The sequence below is a fragment of the Ostrinia nubilalis genome, chromosome 1 (assembly GCF_963855985.1).
Source record: "Ostrinia nubilalis chromosome 1, ilOstNubi1.1, whole genome shotgun sequence".
Taxonomy (NCBI): Eukaryota; Metazoa; Arthropoda; class Insecta; order Lepidoptera; family Crambidae; genus Ostrinia; species Ostrinia nubilalis.
Window position 1 is genome coordinate 17,310,123 of NC_087088.1, and position 21,438 is coordinate 17,331,560.

Here is a 21,438-nt window from a genome sequence, read left to right on the forward strand (position 1 = left end):
CATCAAATGGCATAAATCAGTCGTGCTTTGGCACTCGTAGACGCCGGGTCTATGTCAGTTGACTGCCTACTGACGTATACGCGTCACGCGTGATTTTTTCGTAAATTGTAGTATGATTGAGTACTTTTGATCCGCAAGTATTTTTAATTTATTTGTTTAGGTAAATCGGACTTGTAATTTCTTTCTTTTCAAACTTTTTATTATTTTACTTACAAAATATGGGTAGAATAGATAAAATATATTATTATGGTATCTGTTTGGTCAGGAAAAAATAAATGACTAATAAAAATTTTAACAGGGTGTCAAAACATTAGTCTATGCTATTGTGTATCTACCAACATAAAATACAGTGTGAGTCACGTTAAAGTGTACATATGAAAATAGATGAAACTAGACCTATTTTTATCGACAAAAAAGAGGTCAAAAAATTTTTGAGATTTTTTTAAAAAATTTTATAGAATTTTTTTTCTTCTAATTACTTACTGTAAAGAAAACGTTATAACTTTTAAACTAAGCGATATATCCTAATAAAATAAAAATAGTAATCATGCTAAATAACAGGCGATACTAAAAAAATACATAAAATACACAAAAAAGGCCAACAAATAATAAAAAATGATACTTTTTGAAAAATATCTGCTTTTAAATTCGTGTTTTTTGGTTATTTGATAAATTTCTCCAAAAAATGCCCCTATAACCGGTGGTTTTTATTACTTTGTATTATTTTTTATCGTATTACCTTTGTAAAACCAAAAATCGCATGACTCTATCCCTATCACAACGTTTGCAATGATCGTTTGAACTAAGCCTCTCCGGGCGCACCATTCAACGCTTCGTTAACAACGAAACTGAAAATGGCTCTAGATTTGTAATTTTGATAAAGACAAGTTAGATTTCAAATAAAAACAAAAAATTTCGAAGTAAAATAAGCATTTAAGTTAAAATTAAAATTGTCTCTACCTGTAACGGAGAATAATGTTGTGGCAGGCCTTTGTTCAAACGATCATAGCAAATGTTGTGATAGGGATAGAGACATGCTATTTTTGGTTTTACAAAGGTAATACGATAGAGAATAATACAAAGTAATAAAAACTACCTGTTATAGGGGCATTTTTTGGAGAAATTTATCAAATAACCAAAAAAACACGAATTTAAAAGCAGTTTTTTTTCAAAAAGTATCATTTTTTATTATTTGTTGGAATTTTTAATGTATTTTATGTATTTTTTTAGTATTGCCTATTATTTAGCATTATTACTGTTTTTATTTTATCAGGATATACCGCTTAGTTTAAAAGTTATTACGTTTTCTTTACAATAAGTAATTGGAAGAAAAAAAATTCTATAAAAAATAAAAAAAAAATCTCAAAAATTTTTTGACCTCTTTTTTGTCGATAAAAATAGGTCTAGTTTCATTTATTTTCATATGTACACTTTAACGTGACTCACACTGTATACTCTTCCTTACTAATAAAAGTTGAATAGCGTCTGGATGGTCACACAACGCTTCGTCATGTTTTTCCGAAAGTTCAATTACTGACGACTGAATGAAAGAAATTGGTGCGTAACTATTCATCTGATATTAAACGTTTAGTAATAAAGGGGTAGGTCAGGTAAATGGCAAATCTACCAGCGGTCGCTCGATGCCACTTAGACAAATAGTTTTATAAAACGTCAACTAAGTTGGTTAGGTATTTGTATTGTAGATACTTATACAAATGAACGTATAAAATGAGTTTATTTTTAAAAGTATAGGTACAGGGTGGAAACGATAAGTGATTTCACTTGATTTTTAATTATACAAGATATCGAGAAACTGTTTACTGTTCCTGTAAGTGCTTCATGAGCTCTTTAAAACAATAACAATAAATAGGTCAAAGAATAAACTGGATCTATGCGAAAATTCAATGTTTCCGAATTTCATACTAAATGTATGCCGCCAGCCATACCTACCATATTAGAAGTTTTAATTTTTTAAATTTAAATTTTTAATTGAGTAATATATAATGATCAAACAACAAACTCGTAAATTGCATTCTTATTTAAATTATTTACGGAAAACATGATTTTAGGTTTAACTTGCTACAATATCATCAAGAGATACTAATTAATAAATACTAAATAAACAGATAAAGGGGACGGCATTAAGGCACTCAGAATTCTCAGAAACCATTGATTTCGTGTTTGTTTGTAACTGTATTAAATGTATGAAAGCTGGAAATATAGGTTTTTTGAATAGATTCAGTTCGTTCTTAAACATATTATTGATGCCGTTTGCTAGGTCTCATGAAGCACTTTTTCAGTAAGTAACCATTTGTTCGACATCTTGTATACCTACTATAAGAAATATTCGAGTGAGATCACTTAACGATTATTTTCGTCATCCTTATTTGTATTAAATTTAATTAAAATACACTAAGGCTGAGATGCACCACCTAACTTTGACCCTAACTGACAATAACCGGTGTTTTATGTTAGACAGATTTTTGACATCCAAAATTTTGATGTCAATGTTAAAGTAAGACGGTGCAACACGGTCTAACAAATGTATCGTAGACAGTACTTTTTAATTTCTTCATAAATCTTTCTTTTCTTTGTAAAGCTATCTACAAGCTTTTATTTTCTTTGACATCTGGAGTTGTAAAATCTTGCAACTTAAAATTTACTTACTTCCCGTTTTCCCATTGAGCTGAAATTTTGCATGTCTACACAGGCATGCAAAATTTCGTTTCATTTCGCACTAAATAATTTAATTTACACGTATTTTCATGCGATGGCCAAGTCAATATATTTATGTAAAACGTTAATGATTTCCTGGACTGGACTTGATATTACATGGATCTCACAACTTTTTACCGTAGAACAACTAAGTAGTGAGACTTGGTTTTTTGACAAGTATTGTTTTTGATGGGTTTGTATTACAGAACGCATGTGTACCTAATGGGATAACTGTTTAATAACACGATTAGATAAATTTTGCTCTATGGATAAAAATCTTAAAGTTACCTCTGATTTTGTAGCATTATACGACCGTGGTTTATAATAATAAATTCTATAAAATCACAATGATATCAGTATTTACCTCTTTGATTTCCTGACTTGTTTAGATTTACAAAAACTAAATATTTATTATTTAACTTTTAGATAATAATGTGAATGGCGCTTACGATGTTTAGTTACGAGCTCTTTGATGGACACAGATATTATAGATAACGTTTAAAAAATGGCACGCTTGTTTTCATACATTTCATTCTATTAATTTAACCTATCCATATTTATGTGCGGAAACGTCACAAAATCAGAATAAATTTTAATTTTTCCATCCCGCATCATAAAAACTAAAAAGTCACAAGTAAAATTTAAATAGGTAGTAAATATTTTTCATAAACAAGCTTTCGATGCTGTAAAAAGAATAAAATAAAACATAAATTCTTTCAAACCCATCAACTTATTACTTTACTCAATTTAAAGATTAAAAACTTGTCGCGGGATTTACTAGTGTAAAAAATACATTAATTACGTAACTTGATTTTGCTAAAAGTCTGATGTGAGAAAAAATCAAATAGGTAAATTATACATTATTTCTTTATTATTATGTATGATGTACTGTCTTAGGTACGATACAACTACGGATTAAGATCGTTTAGTCGACGCAGCGTTGAAATTGTACAGATAAATGCAGTTTGCGCACTCACTACGCGACGTCAAGCAATAAAAACCTAAAATTCGAACGCCAACTTTTTGCTACAACGCTCTTAATAAGCTATAGGCATTTTATTATGTTGCCATTCGGTAACAAAATCAGAACGTGAGCACCCGATGGGCTTTGTGCTACATTTTGAACTTGATTATCTACCCTAGTTTCAAAACCACCTATTTCTACATTAAGCAGCAAAACCATCATTTCAAATAAAACTCAAATGACCATATAACACCAATATTTATTAATGGTAATAAATACATAAATGACTGGGGATTACATGTTTACTTAATTTTGGCCAGTAAGTTGGCGCGGAACTGTGTGTTCTGGAACAGGGCTTTGATGAGGCTGCGGAGCTCCTCGGTGCGGAAGTGCACGGACAGCGGGCCGGTGCCGTCGCGCCAGTGCGCCTCGATGTCTTTGAGGGAGCCGCCGAGGACGAAGATCAGGAGGGACAGCTTGGTCCAGGATGCCACGTGGGTTTCCACGTCGGATGGGCTCTGGAAAAAAGAAGTGAGGATATGGTTTGTGTATTGGAGATCTTCACTATTAAAGAGTCCAAGTGTGCATTGTGGAAAACCTTGGAGGAGGCCTTTGTCCAGCAGTGGACGTCATTTGGCTGAAACGAACGAACGAAAGAGTCCAAGTGAGATGCATGGGCGTACCCAGTTTCTGGCCTAGAGGGGGGCAAGTCATACCCAACTTCTGGCCTAGGAGGGCAAGGCAGATTTTCTAGGTCAGATAGATTGACTAATGCCCGCTTTCACCATCACTCCCTAATTTTTAAGTAACCCCTATGGTAACAAATAACAGGAATTTTGTTTACATAGGGTTCACTTAAAAATTAGGGATTGATGGTGAAAACGGGCATTAGTTCCTTCAAAGCATCAGGGGGGGGGGGGGGGGGGGGCTGCATCATCATCAGGCTCTATAATACCATAAACAAGGCAAAGTCTGCAACTACTCTATACTCTATGCTACCTGCAGCAGCTGCGGCGCCTTCTGCACCACGACGGAATACATGTCGGTGAGCTGGCTGGCCATCTCCATAGAGATGTCCTCCACCGTGCACACGCGGTGGATCAGCTCCTCAACGAACATGTTGACTAGAGTTGACATCAGCCTGCAAGTGGAGGCAATGATTGAGTTTGCTGACAGGACAACAGTTTAAGGTTCAGCTAAATCAACGCGTGCAGCCTGGGTGCGCGATGTCGATCAGATGTCGTGTTTGAATTTGTAGCGATGAGTTCACACCAACACGTCCTGCCAATGGTCGCGGCGATCTGTACACGCGCAGTGATCGTTATCACGCGAGCTTCACGCGTTGGTTTGGCCGAAGCTTTACCTCCACATAAGATTGCTAAGCTACTTTAAAAGAGATATAAATAGGATATTGGGTCATGTAAAGATTGGACACAACATAGAAAATTGCTTTTAGGACCTTACAGACAAAGCAAAAACATTCTTGGTAGATTCAATGTCATCATCGCTTAGCATCGCTTATGCGTAGCATACGCAAGTCACTGCTTCAAATGTGATGATGACCGAAGAACATCTTTCAGCACTTAAGAATGATATAGATTAATCAAAATTATCAGCATATTATCGTCAGAATATAAACGATGCGATATAAACATAACTGTGTACATCGCCAAAAAGGCTCCCCAAAATCGCCTTCCATTCACAAAAAGAGTTCAACTTGTAGGTTGAAAATGTTATACAAATATCTCAGTGACCATTTTGAATAACCATTTTTTTAATTTGTGACGAAATGCGAATGTTACTGTCTGTTGTCTGCGTCAAACCCCTTACTTGGTGAAGACGTTGTTGGGCAGGATGCCGACCCAGACGTTCTTGAGCAGGTGCAGCTGGCGCAGGCACTGACGCACGGCCGCCTCCGCGTTGTCGCCGAGGACGTCCTTCACCACGATGCAGTTCAGATCTGCACAGAGTAGTAGTTTTCTCAGTGCCGGACTAAGAGACCCGGGACCCGTAGTCATCATCATCATCATCTCAGCCATAAAACGTCTACTGCTGAACATAGGCCGCCCCCAATGCTTTCCATGTTACCCGGTTGATAGCGGCCTGAGTCCAGCGCCTTCCTGCTACCTTTATGATGTCGTCGGCCCACCGGCCACGGGACCCGTAGGCACTTGGCATTTAGGTGGAGGGGGCTCCTACATCTCTAAAAAAAACTTTAATAAGGTAAGCCAGACTCTTTTCAGCTTATGTGAAGGTTTCGCCACCGAGGGCCCCTAGGCCCGGGCCTTCTAGGTCTAGGCGGAAATTCAGCGCTGAGTTTTCTAGCAAAAATGGTAACAACAGTACAACACATACATCAGACTGTAGTTTAGTCTGTAGTACGTAGTACTTATTATTATTCTGTGTCTGTAGTGACTACACTATAGTCTGATCAGTGCTGTTGATTTTGAAGCAATATCATCTGTTTCAACCGAAAGAGGTCCACAGGATAAAGTTCTTACTGTACCAGTTTTTCAAAGCTTACAGCTTTGGTGGAAGGGTGTAGTAGTAAGGATCAGTACGGCACTCACCCGAGGACCTGATGTTGTCGAGGATCTGATTCTTTTATTGCTGGAATCATGCAAAAATTTCTGCACCAGGTTTTTAAAGCCGAGTGGTGTAAGTACTATCTACACCAGTTATTCAAAGCTCACTCACCCGAGGACCTGATGTTGTCGAGGATCTGCTTCCGCTGCTGCTGCATGTGCGCGGCGAAGAAAGAATTATACTAACTGAAGATCAGGCATAATGTATTCTCATTCATCAGATGACCAAATGTTGTCCAGGATCTGCTTTGTATGCGGCCAAGAATGCTTCCGCACCAGCTAAATGGTGGTAAAATGTTGGAAAGGTAAATGTATCTCATTCACACAAGGATCTCTCTCTGCTACTGCATGTAGCCAGTTTTTAAAGCTTATAGCTTTGGTGGAAGGGTGTACTAAAGTCCGGTCACCGAGCACGTAGAATTCCGTCCAATAACCCCAAGCTACCCATCCTTATCGCTGTCGCGCTCGCACACTCACTGCGGCCGACCGTCGCACATTCGCGATAAGGATGAGTAGCTTGGGGTCATTGGACGAAAATCTACGTGCTTGGTGACCGGACTTTAGTAGTAAAGATCAGTGTGGCACTCACCCGAGGACCTGATGTTGTCGAGGATCTGCTTCCGCTGCTGCTGCATGTGCGCGGCGAGGTGCCGGCAGCCCAGCTCGCGCAGGCGCGGCACCAGGTCCACGAAGCTGATGGGGTAGTCCAGCTCCCGGCCCTCCATCAGGATCAGCCACTTGTCCCCGAACGTTTGCAGGTTTTGAGCGAGATGCAGTTTGTTGTGGAACGAAGCTTTAATGTATCTCACTCACCCTAGGATCTGATGTTTTCCAGGATCAAGGTTGTTTCTTCTGTTGCTGCATACATGCAAGAATTTTCGCACCAGTTTTTTCAAGCTAAAAGCCTATACTAACTAAAGATCAGGCATAATATATCTCATTCATCAGATGACCAAATGTTGTCCAGGATCTGCTTTGTTTGCGGCCAAGAATGCTTCCGCACCAGCTAAATGGTGGTAAAATGTTGGAAAGGTAAATGTATCTCATTCACGCAAGGATCTACTCTCTGCTACTGCATGTAGCTTTGGTGGAAGGCTGTACTAAAGTCCGGTCACCGAGCACGTAGAATTCCGTCCAATAACCCCAAGCTACCCATCCTTATCATATTGCTGTCGCGCTCGCACACTCACTGCGGCCGACCGTCGCACATTCGCGACGCGATAAGGATGGGTAGCTTGGGGTCATTGGTCGAAAATCTACGTGCTTGGTGACCGGACTTTAGTAGTAAAGATCAGTGTGGCACTCACCCGAGGACCTGATGTTGTCGAGGATCTGATTCTTCTTCTTCATGCAACTGCACCAGGCTTTTATAGCTGAGTGGTGTAAGTACTATCTACACCAGCTATTCAAAGCTCACTGACCCGAGGACCTGATGTTGTCGAGGATCTGCTTCCGCTGCTGCTGCATGTGCGCGGCGAGGTGCCGGCAGCCCAGCTCGCGCAGGCGCGGCACCAGGTCCACGAAGCTGATGGGGTAGTCCAGCTCCCGGCCCTCCATCAGGATCAGCCACTTGTCCCCGAACGTTTGCAGGTTGTGCGCGAGATGCAGTTTGTTGTGGAACGAAACTGTAATGTACCTCACTCACCCTAGGATCTGATGTTTTCCAGGATCAAGGTTGTTTCTTCTGCTGCTGCATACATGCAAGAATTTTCGCACCAGTTTTTTAAAGCTAAAAACATATGCTACCAAAGATCAGGCATAATGTATCTCATTCATCAGATGACCAGATGTTGTCCAGGATTTGCTTTGTATGCGGCCAAGAATGCCTTCCGCACCGGCTAAATGGTGGTAAAATGTTGGAAAGGTAAATGTATCTCATTCACGCAAGGATCTACTCTCTGTTACTGCATGTAGCTTTGGTGGAAGGGTGTACTAAAGTCCGGTCGCCGAGCACGTAGAATTCCGTCCAATAACCCCAAGCTACCCATCCTTATCGCTCGCGCGTAATCATATTGCTGTCGCGCTCGCACACTCACTGCGGCCGACCGTCGCACATTCGCAACGCGATAAGGATGGGTAGCTTGGGGTCATTGGACGAAAATCTACGTGCTTGGTGACCGGACTTTAGTAGGAAAGATCAGTGTGGCACTCACCCGAGGACCTGATGTTGTCGAGGATCTGCTTCCGCTGCTGCTGCATGTGCGCGGCGAGGTGCCGGCAGCCCAGCTCGCGCAGGCGCGGCACCAGGTCCACGAAGCTGATGGGGTAGTCCAGCTCCCGGCCCTCCATCAGGATCAGCCACTTGTCCCCGAACGTTTGCAGGTTGTGCGCGAGGTACATGCAGTTGTTGTGGAACAAAGCTGCAATGTTGTTCAATGGTGGTCAAATATGGGTGATATTGGAGTTTCTTAATTATTTGAAAGTGAAATGTTAGTTCGCGTATCCACTAAAGGCAGCCTCGAGCCGAGCGACACAATATGGCTTGACTCTATGCGCGTATACAGGGTGTTAGGTAAATGGGTATATGAGCCGACACTAGCCCATGTTAACATGGCAATATAAATGGTATGGTGAAGTCAGAAATTTAATATCATCATTTTATTTTTTTTATTTTTCATACAAAATAAATTTTATAAAGTCCGATTTGTATGAAAATTAAAATAATTAAAATGAAGATATCAATTTTCTGACTTCACCATACCATTTATATGCCCATGTTAACATAGGCTAGTGTCGGCTCATATACCCATTTACCTAACACCCTGTATAGCGGGGGGGCCGGGATGGCACGGCCCCCCCGTCTATTTACTCCATCAATGGTCTGGTGCAAGGAATGTTGGCTACTGATTTGAATATGATAGGGGGGCCTGGCCCCCCCCGAAAAAGAACTTTAGATACACCAATGCTCGGCTCGCGGCGACGCATTTGCCTTTTTTTCCGCAGATTGAGGCAGCGTCACCACTTGCTTTGCATTCTAGTGGATACGCGGCCAAAGAGAACACCACCTACCTACATACTGGGGTATAGTCTGCAAGTACTTTTCATGGTGATAAGGAACAACTGCATCATACATTTCAAAGACTAGGCGAGTAGTGTTGTACAATTTCTTGGACACCACATCCGAGCATTGAACTGCTTGCTCCATCATCACATACACCAGATCCAGCAGCTCTTGGGCTGTTCTAGATATCATGCACCTTGGGAAGTAGAACAGACTCTTTGGAATCGTCTTATCCAATATCTTTAGTGCTTCTGCCAGACTCTCATCAGGTGCTGAGCTGGACCCTGCATTGTCTTCTGGTATATTTTCAACACCAATTGACATGGTCACACTCAAATCTTTGAGCATTATCTGACGGGCTGACTCCAAGAAGTACTGACTTGACTTGTCAGCAAAGAGAACATCAATATTATTAACATATTCCAATATTGAGAAATTCTCATCAGGGAAAAATTTAAGCATAGCTAAGAAATGCTGGAAATTTTCAATTTCTGATGTAATTACGCCATAGGTCTGAAGCTCGTTAATGTTATTTGGTATTGTGTGAATGAGACAATCCTTCACCAAGAGGTCCCTAAACTCAACACTTAGCTGAGACCCAATCATTTTCATTAGGGTCATGTCCCTTCTGAATTCAAAATTGAGCTTGTTACTGAGGTAATGGAACAGCAGTCTTAAATTGGCAATGACTGCATCATAGGTAGGTTTGAAATCTGGTTTATGATTAATAGTAACATTCATAAACTCATCCGTCTCAGCAAAAACGACGCACTCATTATTAATGATGGGTTGAATTACATCCTTCATTAGAAACTGTGAAAATGCAGTTACCTTTTCAGCCAGTTTCTTGCTCTTTTCTAGAGCATTCAAGATATCAGATACGATCCTTGAATCATCTAAGTTAAGAGTAATGTTAACAATAGTCCTACGATTACCAGTTTTGACATCAGTAACAACTAATCTATCCCACTCGGCATATAAATCATGAAGTAAATTATCTAAAATTAGTTGGCCGGTGTGCCTTGTATTGCTGTATAAATCGAGATCTTTAAAGCCTTCAGCAGGCAATTCAATGTACTGCAGTAAATCATATACTGCTTCGACGGCACGGGTAAAGCTTGATGCCTGCCGACCGTCCTCGAACTCCTTCACATACTTGCCACATTGCAACACATCACTTACAATATTTAATGCAAACTCAACAGACTGTAACTCCTTAGTGATATAGTCATGGCTTTCGATAGATCGAAGTACTTCAGCCATAGTTTCTTGTTCGATTTCTTGTCTACATTGTTCCATGTCATCTACCACAGACTTGCTCTCCTGTGTCAACTCATGACTCTCCTTCAAAATTGCATCTAAATGATGATCACTATTACCCAAAAAGGTTTTTATATCATTTTTAATTGTGTCTATTTCCTTAATTACAAGAAGAATTTTTTCCGATGGTTTCCAGGTATTCAAATCGTCGATATCAAATATATTATTTAACATACTCTGTACGTCGTATTCAGCCATCTTAGTGCTTTTTCTTCGATTTGTCCTTTTTAATGGTGGGTTTAGGGTAAGATTCACGCTTTGGTGATTTGCTAAGAGAACGTTTGTAGGTTTTGGAATGATGGTATTTGTTGGAGCTCACTGCATTCCGCAGCGTGTTGACGAGGAAGCGTTTATTGGTTTTTTGTTGTGGAGCTTTAATCCAGCCGGAGGGACCCACTAATTCGGCTCTGGCGGCGCCTTGGACAGCTTCCCGCATTAACTCTTCAACAGCCAGTCTGAAATGATTTTATCACGTTTATAGTAGATTTATAGCACAAGAACGGTAAACACTTCAATTTTTCTTTCAAATATCAAGCTCTATCTGTTTAAAACATACTTTTCTAATGCTTCGTCATCTAGCACCTTTTTATCAAAATTTTTGGTAGAATCTTCTTTATCTGACATAGTTTGGTTTAGTGCGTTTATTCTCTAATATTTATTCACTAAATTAAAGACTTATTAATTACTAATTAAGGCGAATAATCGCCAAGAAGACCATTTTTCGAATCTTTTCAGAATCGTGAAATTCGTGAAGCACGAAAACAAACACGTATTTTTGACATATACAAACATGCGTTCAATTTAGCTTGATTTTTTGTAAAAATACAGTGTTATTTTATAATGCATATTATCAATTAATATCTCATTTTGTAAAGTTTCTAATTTAATTCATAATCTAGGTATGTGCAAAATTTTTATTTAACTAAAGCGGTGAAACATTTTTTTATGCAATTCTAATAAAAATTACGTGATCGTGCTTGTAACTGTAATTTTTCACGAAATTTGGCAAAACTGGCAATGATTCTGGACGCGTGGAGCGAAACGTCAATAAACGTCAGCCACGTACGAATACCTGTCGTCCTGTCATTTGGTAAAAGTCGATCTTTCTCTTGCAATTTGGTTTTAATTTGTTAAAATAGGCATTCAATAAGGTAATTTTAATATTTATGAATCCTTACATTTTACTTAAACTAATATATCACTTTTGACGACACAAACGCTAGTATTTAATTCATTAAATTCGGTTTAACAACTTGTGAAAAGTCGAATTGGTTTTCAGTGTTTCTTTCCCGTTTTCCAGACAGAATGGCTGCGAAACTGTTGTCGCTGATCCTCATAGTGGCCGCCGCGGCGATGGCCGACGACGAGCCGACCGCAGCGAGGTTGCTGGTGTCGAAACACGTATTGAACAAGTACTTGGTTGAGAATATGGATATTTTGGTGAAGTATACGCTGTACAACGTGGGCACAGCGCCGGCGGTAGACGTGAAGCTGGTGGACAACGGGTTCCATCCGGATGTGTTCTCGGTGGTGGGTGGGCAGCTGACGGCGCAGATCGAGCGCATCGCGCCCCAAGCCAATGTCTCGCACGTCGTCACCGTGCGCTCCAACCGATACGGATACTTCAACTTCACCGCCGCCGAAGTCACATACAAGCCCAGTGAAGATGCCACAGAGGTAAGAACATATTTTGTTGACATTCTTCCACAACAAACTAGCACATATGGTGTGATAACAAACAAATAGTACAATAACTTCTATAAGTAGATGGTTTTTAAAGTTGTGATGACAGTACCTAATAATTGTACACTTCACGGGTCGAATCACAAAATGGCAATATTGATATAATCTTGAAATAAAATTGTTTGAATTATGAATGAGTCCATGTCAAAAAAAAATATCAAAGGCAAATCAAATTGCACAGTTAAATTCAAACCTAATAATCAATGCAAACAAATAAAAATAGGTGCTATCAAAGTACGTGTAAGATAAGTTATTGTGTTATTGCTAATCTACAAAGTGCTTGTCAAATCTCTTGTTGATAATATACAAACAACAACACAAGAGAACTACTTTATTTTTCCTTATATTTTATTTTCAATTTATCCTCCTGCACTTTCAAGAGACACTTATGTCCATTTTCACCATCAATACCTAATTTTTAAGTGACCCCTATGAAAACGAAATTCCTGTTATGTGTCACGTAAAAATTAGGGATTGATGGTGAAAACGGGCATTAATTTAGCAAAAATCTAAGTTTAGATTTTCAACAATTGAAATCTATTTACTTATGAATATTTGTATGCAATTCTGCAGCCTGTAAACTAATTCTATTTTGCAGATCATACAAACAAATTATTAAACATTGCTAATAATGATATTTTTTTCTTTCCAGGTCCAATATGCCATCAGCAGTTCCCCAGGAGAGGGCGCCATCGTCGCTTTCAAAGACTACGACCGCAAGTTCTCATCCCACATCCTGGACTGGGCCGCGTTCGCAGTCATGACCCTGCCCTCTCTCGCCATACCCTTCGGACTCTGGTTCACCTCCAAGAGCAAATACGAAAAGCTCGCGAAACATAAGAAGACTCATTAGTTGAATTACTGTAGTTAGATAGCAAAGCCACTGCCAATGTAATACGCAATTAGTCAATTTTATTATAAGCTTAGGGTCTAATGAGTGATGTTATTAATTATTTTCAAAAACAAGTCCTCATTTATTGTTACAGATACTGTAAGGATAGATTTATATGCAATGCATTTTTGGTATGATTGTGTTGTGGATCAAATACTAGGTAATGCTTGTTACATTTGCAGTGTCAATTTTCACCTTAAACCATTAGTTGTCGTTCATCTACATCTTTGTTAATAATTTATATGAACAATAAAAAGACAATTTTTATTTTTTTGTTTTAATACAAGGACCCGAGTAGTCACTACGTCTATGGCGTCGTCGCTATTGCATTTCTGCACTTTGCACTCTTAATGCTATTGCTAATAATAATTGTTACACTGTCTATCATCGGGTGAAGTAAGAGCATGGAGTCATCTGCGAATGGATTGGCGACGGGGCCCGGGGTGATTGTGGCAGACTTATCTACCTTCCTACAAACCTTCGCAATGGCGGCGCTAGTGTCGATTCCATTGACCCAGGCCAGGAAAAGTTTAAAATTTTGCCGCTCTAGGCTTAGCCTACTCAGCCTGCTGGTAAATCCGCCACTGACTACTAGATATTTAGAACTTAATTTAATATTTATTCGTTAATCTGCATGGTCAAATTATTTTATGAGCACGATCGGGCCGCGCGGTACCCCTAATGAACAAACTTCAAAGAAAAGTTATGATTCTGTCATATTATTATTTCTTTTCGGATATTAGGTAATTTGTTTTAACAAGGCTTGCAAGATGTCCTTTGAATCTTTTGAGTGCCACCACTCTCCCCTGGGAATAGAGCGGGAGATCTGGGAGACAGTCAGTTAGCCACGAGGGTGTAGCGTTTACCACACGGTCGCTAAATAATATTAGTTACGATTGAACTTCATTAATCATTAAATATCTATGAACAATTAAAATCGCCCTACTCAATAATTTATCATTACGAGTCACGTAACCGTTAGGTAACAGTTTACTTACTGTTTGTTTCTGCACCAGAAAACGTGCGAATCGGTCAATGAAACACAGAAAATAGATACAAAACAATTTATTTAAAACATAATAACAGGTGCGATTGCGGTCAAATACCTGCCTTGGCTAGCATAAAAAAAAAAAAAAATTAATAAAAGCTTATTTACCTACACACAACTGGACTACATAACAAAAATTAAAATGTTTGTAAATTGATACAGCATTAGAAGAAAGACAATTTTAGTTGTAGGTATTTTAGGTAAGTTAAGATAAAAAAATACTATGATTTAAAGCATCAATACAAAAAGAAAGCATTGCAATAATAAACATGTGAAAAACAAAAATATGTTGTAGTAAATCGATGAATATCCTTCATCACATCAACGCCTGACGAATTTAGCATTTTCAGACTTCGGATACCGTCATCATTCCGCGAATGTAAAATGTAACGTAGGTATTTTAGTAGTTTTGTAAAGGTTGAAACTAATTTAGAACGGAACATACGAAATGACTGTAAGTTGAAAACATTTCTTTAATTTGCTGTGAGAATCAAAGAATAGTTTCATATAACATAAGAAGTTGATAAATTCACTCTTTTTATCGTTTCACATCATGAATATGAAGTTAGAATGAATTTACTCAGTGACGCAAAGTGTTAAAAGTGCGAATTTATAAGTAATTATTTTATCAATTCTGAAGAATAACAGTGAATGAATCACAGATTGAACTCGCACCCACTGAAAAATTGCACTAAATGGACAGTAAATACAGTTTCAGGCTATTAATTTTATAAAACCCACGATTAAATTACTTTTTTTCTGAATTAAAGCTGCACTGAATAAGCACTGGGTTGAGCTTGAGGTAGAGCAAGGAACGCTCTACTTTATAGAGCTTTTTTGATAAATTAAAATTCTTTATAAAGCTACCTAAGCGATCTCGAAATTGAATTTGTGAACTCCTATCCCCGGTTCCTCGAATCGCAAATCTACAGCGTCTTGAAAAATACTACGATCCTTTCAAGACTCGTCACAATCACTTTCAGTTATCAATAGGTACGTCATTTTTTACGATCCGATAATGAGGTAGTAACACAAATAGGGAAACTCAGGCCGAAATTAATAGTTGTAGGTAACTTGTATTCTAGCTGCCGACAAAAGAAAACTAAAGAGTAAATTATGATTTTCAATTGTTTATAAGTTCGACGAGATAGGATTACTAATGTTTGGCCAAAAAACGTTTCCCAAATTATCACATCGCAAACAACGTTTCGCAAATTTTCATTTGGCAAATTCTTATTTGGCAAAGCAACTTATTGCAAACTTTTAATTCGCAAATGTTGTTTTTGGCATATTATTGTTTAGCAAATTATTGTTTGGCAAAGTATGGTTTGCCAAATGTTTCATTAGGCAAAAATTATTCACGATAAACTATTTACAAAATAATTTGATTGGTGCATAGAATGGATACAAATTAGCTTGTGGTTATTATTTTGTTTAGTGGGTAGTTAATATAATTTTTTTTCTATATTAATTTCCTTATTTCATTCTTTTTATGGAAATTTCCAAACGATTCATTAACAATAGGGGAGATTCTAGCATTAAGGGTCACTGTTCTAACCTAACCTAATCTACTTTTTTCTGTAATACCTACTTTTTGCAACCATACTATTTCCTGCAATGTTTTACATAAAATTCTTGTGAAAACCATGATCATGTGCCTTATACTTTGATTTGTGTTGTGGGTAACGGTGGGTAAGTATGTGAAGTGTCAATTTGACCAAACAAATTATTTGGGATACAATATTTGGCAACATAAAACATTTGCTATATAAACATTTGCCAAGTAAAATTTGGCCAAATGATAATTTGACCAAATGAATTAGTTGCGAAAAGTACAGTTGCTAAAAGTTCATTTGGGAAATGAAACTTTGGCGATAAGTTGTTTGCGAAGTGAAATTTGGCGAAAAGTAATTTGGCCAAACGGAAGGATACCGACGAGATATTATCTCAACGCTAGAGATACTGCGTTTACAGATAGTTTATTATTATCAATCAAAACACAAGTTGAATGAACCTCATTAAATGTTTGTTGTGTCACCTTTACGCACTTGTGGTCCCTAAACTTTGATTTAGATAGTCTACTACTACAAAATCAATTGATAACGTCACATAAAATCCAACAGAAACTAAAGTCGTTGCCAACACATTTTAATTACTAACATAGTTAGTAAAGTTACGGACAACCACACATCAAGGTAAACTCTGTGACAACATCTTAAATAGGTACTTGTATTTGGTATCATTTAGCCACAAAAATGTTTTATACTGATGTGCTGTCGACGTTACATAAATTTAAGAAAACCGGTTTGTTAATACATCAATTACGCTAAAACTAATTTACAGAATACAATTATCCACACATAACACAAAATTAAAATAAATAAGTAAATGGAATGAAATCAACTAATAGAGGTTTATGCCCTCTTCATATTGCACAAAAACAGGTACAAAAGGCGTTACGTACTCTACCAGTCAACGTTCAAGCGATATTGTAGAAATACAGTTGGTATAATTATAAGGGTGATTTAGAAACGAGAAGCAGTGTTCTAGGTATGCACAATAGAACTTATTTATTACAAGTCTGATTGATCTATTTCTATGTAGCTAAATTTTCAAAAATGATATTAAATCGCAGAACTCTAGTGGCTCTATGTAAGTGTTTAGGTATCTCAAACTTGTGTAAATTAGATCCTATTGCACTTTCCTTAACCACAAATTGAAAACAACAAACGTACTTAAATCCGCAGTGTGAACAAGCATATCGTCCACAGAAAATTGCATTAGAAGAATACAAGAATAACGGACTAACTACGTATGTGGCATGTTTGTTATTGTTAAGAGTCACTTGACATTCAATACAAACATGGTCAACCAGTGAGATATTATACATTAATTAATACATTTACATTAAAGGGCAAGCAAAAGACGTGAATCATAAAAACTAGCCTCCTCTTGATGTCACGCACACACAGCCCTTCAGCAATCCACTAACCAGCCTGATGAGAAAATGATGGCAGAGCTTATTTAAGCAGGTGGTTCAATTCAACACGATTTAGTTGTGAACGGAATGATGATGTCACTATATTTGCTAATAAACACGCGTTGATTCACGATACATGTGGCTACTTAAAGCCATAGGTTTGTGATAATGAGATGACAATGGATCTGACAAATGAAACGGATGCGGGAATGCATGAACTTCGACGTCCACTCACTCATAAATAGGGACAAACAACATGTAAAAGGAAGGACGGACTAAAGAAATCTTCGCTAATGACTAACATAATATGGTTTTCCCTATTCGTTCAGATAAAAAGCTGAAAAAAACGTTTCAAACCCACATAAAAGAATTATTTTATCTGGTGATTATAAAGTTATTTGATAAGAGAAGCGTGCAGAATGTTCAGCAAAACTTCTTTTAGTTAGATCGATTAGAAAGTACCTACTTCTTGATCAGATATTACAATAACGAAATTACGTGCTTTTATTAACGGCATGGTGGTCCTATCCTAATAAATTACCCAATTAATTTTAAATCTACATACTAATTCGTTCATTATTTCAGATTGTCGTTTACATTGTTAGTATTTATATTAAAATACATTGTTTCCTTGTTCATTAATTAGGCAAGATAATGAAGGCATTTAATAGTAATTAATTTTAACTAGGTACCTAGGTACTTATGCCCTGCCCGTCCCACATAGCATATTTATTAATTTGTACCTATCATAAGTACTCATAACAAACTGATAGTACGGTGAATTGCGGTCATCAAACATTTGAAAATCAACGTTATTGGAGAATATTGATTTACACTTCGCGGTTAAGTCTTCAATAATAGTCTTCAGTATGTCACACACGTGCGTGTAATGAAGTGCGGTACACCACGTTTTCAGATTATACTTAGGTATTTTACATTATGTAATTTTTCCTTCACTATAAACGTGATCTACAAATACATAATTAATAGGCATTTTACAGTCCATCCTAGTTTGTAGTCAGGTGATAATGTAAGTAGTTGATGACCTACACTAACTACTTCTTGTGTCACTATGTTAAAGGTAATTAAAAGTTTGTATAGAAAATAAGAACATTTATTCATTCATTTACATCACACACGACATGTGCTGTGTGGACTACACATCATATCAATGATATTAATATTAATAATGACTAATCAATTATCACGCGATAAACTAAAAATTAAGGTGCCATTAACATTATGTTATCGTGTATTGTTTTATTTAAAAAAATATATCGAAAAGAACAAAATACACATCGATGTTTGACATAATACATTATTAAATTATTATGATAAATAAATTTTATTACCACGGAATAAAATAAATTAATAAAAAGGCGTTAAAATCGGCAAACACTAAACTAAATCGATACTTAAATGAAATAATATATTAAAATATTTACGAGATAAAAAATATAGAAGAGATCTTTCATATTGCATGCGCGCAGTTATTAATAGCTGTCGTCTTTTGCACATTAAATATGAAGGATTATAGCGACAATAAATCCCTATCATAAATATATAAAAATATTGCAATATTTACACATTTCCATTAACATAATAAAATAACAAACAAAACCTTATCAGTGAATGTCGTTTATCGCTAGATTAGGTATTATAATTCCCGAAATGCAGATTAGTACTAATTTTTTACTAAGCTGCAGACGCGTCAGTGTAGGATCCTAATTCCAAAGGAATCATAGTTTAAATGTTTATCGGGTCCGGACTGTAGGATTGGATGGTTGTAGGAGAGGATGCCCCATAGTCAGGTGTGGTAGGGGTGCTCATTGGGGAGTCAAGGGGTTTTGTTAGCGCCGGGGCGACATATTCGGGGAACCTAACAGTGGACTCCTCCTGCAGCGGCGCGGGAGGAGTGCAACTTGGGAACGGACTCAGAAGCAAGAATGTTCCGAATGCTACAATAGAAGCCATCACCAAAATGATCGTCCTAGCCTCGAAACCTGCCCGCAATCCCGCCCAGGCTGCCATGTTAATTAGCAGCAACAACACAGAGATGCGAATCAGTCTCACGGCCGTCGAATGAATCCTGCCTCCGCCCACCCCGCTCATATCACTAGGCCCATAGGCGAAGTACAAGTTATGTTTGTCACCGATGTGCTTCAATACCATGTAGATCAGGCCGAAAGGCGCAATCAAGGGACAAGCTAGACTGTAAACCATCGAAATCGAGAATATTGCGAGGCTCCATGCGTAGTGGACGCCGAACGGGAACTCGTAGAGTATAGCCTTCTTCACGTAACTCTTTTCGGCCTTCGACTTTGAATGAAGAAGATACCAAACGTACAGAAAGAGCTCCGGAAAGCGTATCAGTTCCAACGCGGTACCAATAAAACCCGAGGTGATGACATAATTTATGAAGAAGGCGCCCTTGTCGGCAAGAAAGACGCAGTCCCACCGCATCGTATCATTTTCATGATGCAAAGTCCACCTAACAAATGCTTCTGCACTAGCCAGACCCAATGAAGGCAGGATCAGGGTCATCAACAATAAGAAAGAAACAGTTTTTGTCATAATAGAGTAATTTTGCTGGGACTTTGTCCAGTGAGACAGAAACTTATCAGAAAAAGCTACTATAGCTGGCATCACAGCAGCCATGGTCCAAAGCAATAGGGTTGGCAGGAATTCAAAGACCACACTGCTCCCTTTTTGTGTGTCCAATTTCACAAATAGAGTGTTGAACAGATTTACTATAATTGCTGGAGTTGTAAGGAAGAATAGTACAAGGAATAAGAACAGATTAACAAAGATAGCCTTGATGTACCAGACACCAGGTTGTACACTTAAATTCTCCCAAATGATATCTGCTGGGTTAGTGGCATGTGATAGAACCCAACCTCGGTGCAAGCTAAAGTTATTGATAACATGTTCAGCTAACTGGTATGATGGCAAGGTTAAAAAGGCAATACCCAGTGGATCATTAAGTACCATGGCGCGGCATCGTTTAGCTTCATCTTTCAGTCTCTTCTCTTCATTTGTATAAAACTCCAGTGCATCTACATGTGGCCCACAGAGGCCAGTCCGGACAGTGATGCGTTTTCCTGTCTTCTTGAAGTATTGGTCACTATACACCAGAGCTTCTGTCACCATATCCTTCTTTTCTTGAACTTCATTCAGTTTGTTGATGTTATAAGCCAGGCGAAGGTCAACTATTTGAATATGTGGGAAATTATGAGCAAAGTAAGCTCTAATTGTCGATTCGTTTCGATCAGCCCTTGCTATGTTGGTGATCATAATAGTGCCCGTCAATGATGTGGGCACAGGTTTTCGCCCGGTGCATCTCCTCATAATCAACACTGACATAGGTAGAAACGCTATGCTTATTAAAGTATGCACCCAAAGCCAATAAGATCTCCCATTCAGGTTACTGAGAGTCGTTTTACTGAAGCCCATGTCTCCTTGGAGATTGCCCGTAAAATTTATAGGCAAGATGATTCCAATGGATATGATGGTGATGATAAACATGAGCGTGATGGCATGCCTCTGGAATGAGAGGTAATGGACTGCATCAGGCCCACACTTGGCGAGCACTTGCTCGCGCGTCAGCCTGAAGACGGCCGGGAGCCATGTGAAGAAGCCCTCGTCTATGCTCGCGGTCTCGTCGGCGCTCCTCCGCCGCACGAGCGCGTCGCCGTCCCCGCCGCGGTAGAACAAGTTGGTCCACCGACTCTTTGTCCGCTGCACAAGCGCCATCCGCCCATAGTTCCAGGCGGTTCGGCGTAAAACGGAGAACAACAATATCAAACATGACCATGAAATCAAGTTGAGAATCAGCGTTTGAGGAATCCCGTTGTAACCGAAGAATAAAATCTTTGATGTCGAATTTATGATCATGCAGCCTTCGTCTGTACCGTTGGATGTATTCGTAGGTGCGAATATATCGTCCGTAAAACTGCTAAAATCCATCTTGATGTCGCAACACAATCAGTCAGCCACAAAAAGAGAAAGTACTCACATAATGGGCATACACGAAATCTTTACAGGCACAAATATGAATATTTTTAGCATTCACTTTTGATAGTGTTCTATAAAATTTTATCGGAAGTAGTCCAAATTCTAGTAATAATTACAAAATAATCTACAACACACAAGCGAAATAGAAATGACGTTTCACTGGCCGTCTGTCTTTG

General features: G+C 38.3%; 5 protein-coding genes across 6 annotated transcripts; 1 reads left to right on the forward strand and 4 right to left on the reverse strand.

Moving 5' to 3' along the window:
• Positions 1 to 3,918: 3,918 nt before the first annotated feature.
• LOC135076454 (centromere/kinetochore protein zw10-like) lies at positions 3,919 to 6,570 on the reverse strand. Its single transcript, XM_063970922.1, has 4 exons — positions 6,377 to 6,570; positions 5,510 to 5,639; positions 4,679 to 4,820; positions 3,919 to 4,197 (listed from the first exon to the last, which is right to left on the reverse strand). Exons 1-4 carry the CDS (start codon positions 6,420 to 6,422, stop codon positions 3,982 to 3,984), a joined length of 534 nt encoding a protein of 177 aa, XP_063826992.1. The 5' UTR covers positions 6,423 to 6,570; the 3' UTR covers positions 3,919 to 3,981.
• A 1,803-nt stretch (positions 6,571 to 8,373) lies between these two features.
• On the reverse strand, positions 8,374 to 10,783 carry LOC135074287 (centromere/kinetochore protein zw10 homolog). Its single transcript, XM_063968570.1, has 2 exons — positions 9,274 to 10,783; positions 8,374 to 8,624 (listed from the first exon to the last, which is right to left on the reverse strand). Exons 1-2 carry the CDS (start codon positions 10,781 to 10,783, stop codon positions 8,389 to 8,391), a joined length of 1,746 nt encoding a protein of 581 aa, XP_063824640.1. The 3' UTR covers positions 8,374 to 8,388.
• A 1-nt stretch (position 10,784) lies between these two features.
• Positions 10,785 to 11,387, reverse strand: LOC135074297 (protein POLR1D-like). Its single transcript, XM_063968578.1, has 2 exons — positions 11,142 to 11,387; positions 10,785 to 11,040 (listed from the first exon to the last, which is right to left on the reverse strand). Exons 1-2 carry the CDS (start codon positions 11,207 to 11,209, stop codon positions 10,785 to 10,787), a joined length of 324 nt encoding a protein of 107 aa, XP_063824648.1. The 5' UTR covers positions 11,210 to 11,387.
• A 273-nt stretch (positions 11,388 to 11,660) lies between these two features.
• LOC135076464 (translocon-associated protein subunit beta) lies at positions 11,661 to 13,487 on the forward strand. Of its 2 annotated transcripts, none has more exons than XM_063970932.1 (3): positions 11,661 to 11,736; positions 11,886 to 12,262; positions 12,981 to 13,487. In XM_063970932.1, the coding sequence occupies exons 2-3, from the start codon at positions 11,891 to 11,893 to the stop codon at positions 13,179 to 13,181; spliced, it is 573 nt and encodes a 190-aa protein (XP_063827002.1). In that variant the 5' UTR covers positions 11,661 to 11,736; positions 11,886 to 11,890; the 3' UTR covers positions 13,182 to 13,487. The 2 variants fall into 2 exon arrangements, with proteins under 2 accessions (XP_063827002.1, XP_063827008.1); XM_063970938.1 differs by having other exon boundaries at positions 11,673 to 11,736; positions 11,865 to 12,262.
• A 783-nt stretch (positions 13,488 to 14,270) lies between these two features.
• Positions 14,271 to 21,433, reverse strand: LOC135074333 (calcium permeable stress-gated cation channel 1). Its single transcript, XM_063968593.1, has one exon. The coding sequence runs from the start codon at positions 21,212 to 21,214 to the stop codon at positions 18,995 to 18,997; it is 2,220 nt and encodes a 739-aa protein (XP_063824663.1). The 5' UTR covers positions 21,215 to 21,433; the 3' UTR covers positions 14,271 to 18,994.
• Positions 21,434 to 21,438: the final 5 nt, after the last annotated feature.